Source organism: Leptonychotes weddellii, chromosome 8 (genome assembly GCF_054177405.1).
Source record: "Leptonychotes weddellii isolate Sample4059 chromosome 8, ASM5417740v2, whole genome shotgun sequence".
Classification (NCBI taxonomy): domain Eukaryota; kingdom Metazoa; phylum Chordata; class Mammalia; order Carnivora; family Phocidae; genus Leptonychotes; species Leptonychotes weddellii.
In genome coordinates this window covers 131,149,287-131,157,432 of record NC_138376.1, presented here as the reverse complement: position 1 = coordinate 131,157,432, position 8,146 = coordinate 131,149,287, and the positions used below count along the sequence as shown (strand labels likewise).

At 40.6% G+C, this 8,146-nt stretch overlaps 2 protein-coding genes across 4 annotated transcripts in view; one reads left to right on the top strand and one right to left on the bottom strand.

The window, feature by feature from the left end:
• Positions 1–2,471, top strand: part of PDCD2 (programmed cell death 2) — a 6,262-nt gene extending 3,791 nt beyond the window's left edge. Inside the window, exons 5-6 of one of the 2 annotated variants that reach the window (XR_014148091.1) lie at positions 192–1,071; positions 1,859–1,894. Coding sequence is in view for 1 of the 2 variants with exons in the window: in XM_081829347.1 (XP_081685473.1) it covers positions 958–1,071; positions 1,859–2,017 (273 nt within the window). In the remaining variant the exon portion in view is untranslated. Of the gene's footprint in view, positions 1–191; positions 1,072–1,858 lie in introns of both variants that reach the window. The other variant, XM_081829347.1, reaches the window with a different exon arrangement.
• Positions 2,472–5,933: 3,462 nt separating this feature from the next.
• The window catches only part of TBP (TATA-box binding protein), a 22,763-nt gene continuing 20,550 nt past the window's right edge, over positions 5,934–8,146 (bottom strand). For both annotated transcript variants that reach the window (XM_006744636.3, XM_031040545.2), the window contains exons 7-8: positions 7,115–7,209; positions 5,934–6,626 (exon numbers count right to left, since the gene is read on the bottom strand). In XM_006744636.3, the coding sequence (XP_006744699.1) occupies positions 6,547–6,626; positions 7,115–7,209 (175 nt within the window). In that variant the 3' untranslated portion in view covers positions 5,934–6,546. The remainder of the gene's footprint in view (positions 6,627–7,114; positions 7,210–8,146) is intronic.

Below are 8,146 nucleotides of genomic sequence, written 5' to 3'. Positions count from 1 at the left end.
TTTTTTAAAGATTTTATTTATTTATTTGAGACAGAGAGAATGAGAGAGACAGAGAGCACATGAGAGGGGGGAGGGTCAGAGGGAGAAGCAGGCTCCCTGCCGAGCAGGGAGCCCGATGTGGGACTCGATCCCGGGACTCCAGGATCATGACCTGAGCCGAAGGCAGTCGCTTAACCAACTGAGCCACCCAGGCGCCCAGCAATGCATATGCTTTTAACAAAACATAGGAAAGCCACTCTGTTGATGTTTAAGATCTTACAGTGAAATTTATCTCTGTAGTATTTATTTAAACAACTGTGTATTACTTGGTATTTGTCCCTTTAAAATTCTTTAAAATGAAAATAATATATGAGAGTGCCCACAAGCGGGGGTGGGGGAGCAAAGGAAGAGATTTTTTTTTTTAATTTTAAGATTTTATTATTAGAGCGTGCATGCATGCCTGAGCAGGGGGAGGGGGACAGGGAGAGGGACAAGCAGACTCTATGCAGAGTGTGGAGGCTCCATCTCATGGCCCTGAGACCACGACCTGAGCTGAAACCAAGATTTGGGCGCATAACCCGACTGAGCCACCCAGACACCCTTGGTCCCTAACTGAGGTTCCTTTTATCTGTGAAAGTAAGCACAGACTCTGGGCTGCATTTTGGATTTAGAAACTGGTAATGGAGAAACAGGAGTATAGTGGGACCCTCACAAAATACTCCCTAGGATTCAGATTCTAACCATATTACCATGTATGAAATAGGATTTTGATATCCTGAGTCAGATAAGCTAAAATAACTGATTTGATGACACTGAAAAAGCATTAACGGTGCCAGGTCTGAGTTGGGGGGAACAGTATAAACTGTGTTTCAGATGAGTGTTGCATCAAGGCTCTCCAGATTATTATCCAATCACGTGCTACCACTGGAAATTTAGGTGAGATGTTGGTGATTTGCACATGGTCCTGGTTGATTTTAGGTTCTCAGATACGGCAGAGGGATTGCACCCATCTGGATCTCTGGTGAAAATACCCCTCAAGAAAAGGATATTCCATATTGCCCCTGTGGTGCCAAGAGAACATTTGAATTCCAGGTATGACCTTAAATGAGTATTTTAATATGTGTAATCACCCTAAGTTATGTTATTAAATGCTCCAAAACTTTACCGAAGTAATATATGCACATGGGTCCTGTTGTTACTACAGAAAGTGCCTTGTCCCACCTAAGAGCTTATTCCCTGGAGGGAATTGTCTACAGTTTTATCTGGTAGTTCTCTAAATAACATGCTTTTTCTGGTAACTTGTCAGTTTACTAGTTTTTAGACATTATCCGTTGACTGGCACGTGCAATAATGAGGATTTAAATGTAGTTTCTTATACCATCTGGACCATCTTCCCACCCCCCAGGGTGGTTACATCGTTATTTTTAGTGTCTGCATTTTATTACCTTGTAATTTTAAATACTCTTTCTTTTCTTGTTATGGCAGTTAAGGTCTTTGTACTTTGTGACAGGAGCGTTTTAGAGGCCTTAGTAAGGTTTGGTCTTAGTTTGTGGATTTGTTAGGAAAACAGATGGATATAATCATTAAGACAAATGGTTTTTCAAAAGGAATTGTTAGGATCACAATCCATTTGGGTTGGGTAGAGATGTTCTTGAACTGTGGATTTGCTAACCTTACAGAGTGGTAGGTAATACTTGTTGCTGAGGGTAAAAAAAAGGAATTGTGAAGACTATATCCAACAGTAATTGGTTCTTAGTGTCAAAGCTGGAGATTAAAAGACCGGGGTCCCTGCAATCGCCCTGGCAAGGAAGGTCTATTGAAAGCGGACAGTGCTCCCTGCCTCAGCGCAGGGCTCTTAATTCTGTCATCCTCTTCTCAGGTCATGCCTCAGCTGCTCAACCACCTAAAGGCCGACAGACTGGGCAGGAGTGTCGACTGGGGTGTCCTGGCTGTCTTCACCTGTGCTGAAAGCTGTAGACTGGGGATTGGCTACACAGAGGAATTTGTTTGGAAGCAAGATATAACAAATACACCCTAAAGACAATGTTGTAAAGCCTTAAAAAGGCTCATAATCTCTTAGACCTTGCAAGTCCATTTCTAGGACTTTATCCTAAGGAAATAATTATAGCAGAGACAAAGGTACAAAGATGTTTTAGGTGAGTTTACAATGTGTAAATATTAGTGCAACAAAAATTGTCTGGTGACAGGTATTTAAAGAAATTTTGGTGAATTCCTACAGCAGAAGGTAATGCACTCTTAATGATATACACCTATATGTACAAGATACAGGTTTAAACTGACACCAAGATATTCATAGTATGTTCATATTTTTGTAAAAGTATTTATACATATGTATGTCAACAGAAATCTGGAAAGATACCTACTCGGTGGGAACTAGTTAACTATGGATGGTGGGACTATGAAATGATCATTTTACCTATGTGTTTGTTTCTTTCTACAATAAAAATGGGTTAATTTCCTCATTAAGACAATCCATTACTCAGAGCATTTTTCCTCCTAAAATTTGCAGTGTTAAAACCAAGAGAAAACTATTTGGGTAAAACCCAAAGAGACGTGACTGGTAATCAGGTCATTGTCATGGGCTCTAAGACACATGGAAGTCCAGAACACTGGAAAAATACAAAACCCCAGTAGGCTGGTGAATGTGATGAATAACTGACTTCGAAGAGAAGCTCTACTTCACAACTGACCTTGATCTGCCAATAGCACTGCTCACAGATGAGAGATGCAAGGCAAGAATGATGGTCTTTCTCTCTCCCCCACCCCCCATCTCATGCCAGTGTACACATGGGGAGTAAACCCAAGTAAGGAGGCAGGAATTGGCCATTAGAATTTCCCTAGGGAAATCTGGCCCTGAGGTCAGCTAAATCTGTTAACCGTGCTAAGGCTCCTTCCAGCCCCTAGTGTTTCACGATTACGCTGTGACAATTCCCAGTTCTTTCAACACCAGTGATGCCTGCCCAGCACTGAAGGAGGCCTGAAGGGACACTGCTGTTGATCAGTGCTTAAAAACCAACAGCTAATCTAAGTTGGCTCATGTTCTCCCATAAGTGCATCTTTCTTGCATATAACACCATTATTAATGTCACTGACTACCTGGTTATTTTACTACATTTTTATATGAGAAAGTCCTGGTCTATTAGCCCACATTATAGGTATATATGTGTTATTCATAAAGATATGTGTATGAAATACCGTGAAACATAGCTCTATATGGGAAACCAGTATGGAATCCTGACGGGGAGATTTGTTACTAGGCTACTTTTAAATACAACCTGTAAAGAGGGAGGATGGTGTCACAGTTTTCAAGCTGCGAGAGTGAAGTCTGAGAATGACCTACAACTATGGTGATACAGCCCATTGCTACTGGAGGACACATTATAAGTTGTCATCATCTGGTGGCAAGTATCAACACTTGGTAGGAAGCTCAGTGGCTTCTAGAAAACTGGACTAGTGTGGGGTCTTCACATTGCCAATTGTAAATGATTCTTAAAGTCAGGAGATGTTATAGTAAGTTTTCCAAAGCAGAATAGTGCCCTGACTGCTAAGGACTTTAAGCAAACCCATTAGGGTCTGTTTGGAGACATCACCAGATGATTGTGGACATTCTTGCAGGTATGTTGGGAATAACCAGCCAAGCTGTCCTTTAGGTATGTATCCCTACCAAGTTCTGGCAATTGGCGTGAGGGTTCACAGGGTCTTTCCACTTACAGACTAGTCCAAATCAACAGAAAGAAAATGTCACAATGTCAACTAGCATCCATGTTGAAAAATAATCCATCATATGAAAAATACAAAATAAAAATAACCTAAAACCAAAAATTTATATAAAAACACTGAGCAACTCAGTTACTTCTGGAAATGTCAAGATGCATTTAAAAACATCCTAAAATGATCATGTCTCACCCAGTAACTTCCTGTAGAGGATGTCATTCACTATTGCCCATCCACGTACTCCACCAAAACTTCTGTTTGGCTCAGACGCTGCCTGACCCGACTGCTCACCCCTCCTTTTATTAGACACGAACGCTGGTCTCATCATCCCTTGACAGTTCAGAGATAACAGCAAAATAAGTATGTTTAAGTGCTTTTGATAATCACCTTGGTGTTAATGCAATCTAAGACTGTTGCATGTATAACATAAGATTAAGTAAATGACCATGGGATTTTCTAACATCATTCCGTGTGTCTAAAAATTAAGGATTCTCGGTGTAAAAAAAATAAGTGATTAAATGAAACCCCCGTAGTCTTGAATTTGAATTGGATATATCAATATGAACTCATGAGGTATTTAATCTCGAAAACTTTCAAAGGGAAAGCAGCATTTATCCTGCTATATGAAGCGTATCACTTTATAAAAGTATTCCAATGAACGACTGGAAAATAAGTAGAATTTCATCATTTGCAACCTACTAATGAATTCACAGATCAATGAGAAGCCTCTGGATGTAGCTGCTCATTTGCAGGAAATCGAACACAGGAACATGCTGAACTACACCATGAGTTTGAAAATAGCAAAACACATACTGTAAGAAACTACCAGCTGTAAATTTGGCCTAACATTTTAAGGAAAAGACAGGGAGGGGGAATATAAGGAGTAAAACAGACAGAAAAGCAACCATTTTTTTTAAAATGGAAGATTAACCCATATTAGTAATTTAGGTAATGACTATAAAATGACTACAAAATTCAAGATAATGGTTATTGGTCGGGGGGTGTTGTGGCTGGACTAGAAGGAGAGGCCCCTGGGACACGGGCAAGGTTCTGAGTGATGGTTGCAGGATGTCTACTGAGTAATACACTATGTTAAATATTTGTTTTGTTAGGTTTTCTGTGTGTACCGTTTCACAGGGGAAAGCCTCAGAATTCCATAAAGTGATTGGGAATAAGATAAATATGTCAACAAGACTTGAAATGTAATGAAAAATTACATTAATACCAGGAACCAGAGAATACTTAGGAATTAACTTTTATGAAATGTATAAGCCCTATGTGAAAAAAATTATAAAACCTGACTAAGAGAAGACCTACATGTGGAAAGATACTTCTTTTTCGGATGGAAGGAGATAATATTGGACTGATGGATGGCAGTGGCTCCTCTCCTAGGCATGTTCACTACAGAAATGTCTGCACTGAACCATAAAGAGGCATATAAGGGTGCTTCCTACAGCTGAAACACTGCTGATAATTAAGGAAACAGGTGAATACATAAAGGTACGTAAAAGATGATGTACATCTGTGATGCTATCAGACTCCACGACATACTGACTGAAAATAAAAGCAAAGCTATAACATATAAAATGCTTCAGTATTTTCTAAATATGGGATCAAAAGCAGCCCAGAAGGAAAGAAGCTGCACAGAACGGGGCTTGGGAGATACCTGGGGAAGTAAGCAGAAGGGAGAGAAGGAAAGAACTCTTCCTTTCTGATTATGTGCTTCTGAACTGCTTGAAAATATACTTTGACAAATTAACCCAAACAATAAAATCCAAGAACTTACAAATTTCCAGGTAATATTCATGAGAAAAACAAACACCTCACCAGGCTGTACACATACCCAGCTTTAATACTGAAGGACTCTGGCCGAGAGCCTGGTTTTGCGTTCCCTAGCTATGTACCCTGGGGCAAATACCGCAGCTGAGGCCGGAGTTTGCTCACCTGGGAAAGAGGAACAAAACCGAATTATAGGTTTTGTGAGAATTACAGGCAATGTATCTGGGAAACAGGAGGTGCTCGATATATGGAACATAATAAATCCATGTTTCATGAGCAACCTTAAATTTTCAGGTAGTTCATCCATTATCACTGCGACATACAATGCAATGTTGATTCAAACAAACAACGAGCAAGCAAGCACACATTGAAATGGTTCCAGGCAATTATATCTAAAATACAGCTTTAACAGTATGATCACACAAATCTTACAGGTATCATTTATAACATCCATCTAACAATTTTATAAACAGCATTTATTGTACAGAGTACTCTGAAGGAAGAAAAATATGTACAGCCATTCGTTCTCATTAATACGGCTACTTTGTCCTGCAATACTGAAAAGGCGGAATGTGTCTGGCACAAAAATAACCCCTAGGAGTCACGAATTAGAAAAACAACACTTTTAAAAAAGATTTTTACTTTTCTGGTAGAAATATAAAAACTGCGATTTATGGGGAAGAAATTAAACAAAAGAAAAAGTCCAATCAATTGCAGAGGTGGCTTTAACACTTGAAGTTTTGTACCTCAAACCAACTTGCTGACAGCAGTATGTGTTTAAAATCTAAATATAAATAAACGGGCAGCGCTGCACAAACAGCAGCACAGTACGAGCAACTTACACAGCGCTGTGAGTTCTCCGTGCAGAAGTAAGACCGCTTCCCGGCATCCCTACGGGGAACGCACGCTGGAGAGCTTCACCGGCTGCTACAACCCACAGAACATCCATCTTCTCACCAAATCGGGGCCATCCACAACACCACCATTTAAATGTACCAAAACTGATTTGTTTTAAAAACAAGTGGGTGCAGAGGCAGGAGTACATAACAGCCATTATGTCGTCTTCCTGAAACCCTTTAGAATAGGGTAGATATTTTCAAATGCTTCATAAATTTCTGCTCTGACTTTAGCACCTAATAAAGACAAGTCGGAGAAGAGAGTCTGAAATAGCTTTTCTTAACATGTTAAAGAGGTAAAATTACTTTAAAATAAAATTACTTTAAAACCATAAGCACAATTCTCATCCATTATTCTCCCACTTGCTGCCTTTAAGCAAGCTCTTCTGAACCTTCCCCTATTGTCTCCAAATGGCACTGTTGATGAATCTCAAGAGTTACAGAAGGGTTTCCACCTTAAAATGCCATCTCTTAACCAATGTAATGGCCACCTTACCTGCTCTCCCCACTACAGGTCTTGCTGTGGTCTGATTTCCCTGCTCTCACTCCCCCCGGGGTGGATATGTTTCTCATCAGAGTGTTAGGGTGGAGGAGAAGAAAGGGGCAAAGGCATCTCACTTGCTAGCTACCTGACCCCAGTCTTTGAAATTACTTCTCAGCACTGAGAAAATGCTGTTCTTGAAACTCTTTCAAACCTTCGGACACTACTTCCTGTTACAACTTACCTGTTAATACAACTTTTCCAGAAACAAAAATAAGAAGAACAATTCTGGGTTTGATCATTCTGTAGATTAAACCAGGAAATAACTCTGGCTCGTAACTAGGAGGAAAATGGCAAAAACAGTTTAGAAATTAAAATCTGCCCATGCTTTAGGTAAAATGAGGACCTGCACAGGGAAAATACTGACTAAACCACAAACTCACTGGGAGGTGAACCCAAAGGAGAGAGAACTTAAGGACAGTGAGGGCGACCTGTCATCAGTACTTAAAGACTAACAAACTCTATATTTCTAATGAGTCTGGATTTTCTGCTGTAAAAACGAGACCTTTAGATTAATACTCTGCAGTGTCTGACCCTTATCAAGGGTCATGAGTGGCATGTCTGATTCGAACCCCAGCAGCCTCATTTCCCCAGTTCAGACAGACTGAACCAGTTACGATATGTGTGATTAACCTAGTGGGAAATGCAGGACAGGCTTCTCTGAGGAAGGTACACTTGGGTGGACATCTGAAATGCAAGTGGAAGTTTCCTAGGTGAAAAGTGGAACAAGAGGGTGCCAGGTATAAAACTGGGATATACTAGGGGCGCCTGGGTGGCTCAGTCGTTAGGCATCTACCTTCGGCTCGGGTCATGGTCCCAGGGTCCTGGGATCCAGCCCCACGTTGGGCTCCCTGCTCCGCGGGAAGCCTGCTTCTCCCTCTCCCGCCCCCGCTTCTTGTGTTCCCTCTCTCGCTGTGTCTCTGTCAAATAAATAAAATCTTAAAAAACAAAACAAAACTGGGCTATACAAAAGCCTTGGCCCAAGAGGGGCAAGGCAAGTCTGAGGGGTGCAGGGAGCAGAAAGGCTGGAGAGGTGGGCAGTGGCCTTGTAAGTGGCAGGGAAAAGAAGAGGAAAGAATATTCATTTCACTCAAGTTTATACTTTGCAGGTAGAGCTCATATAATGTTCACTAGAAGAAATAATTCAAAAAACTGGGGATAAAAATTGATAGGTGAGGTTGTGGATTTAATTCATGCATTTAAAATGCATTTATTG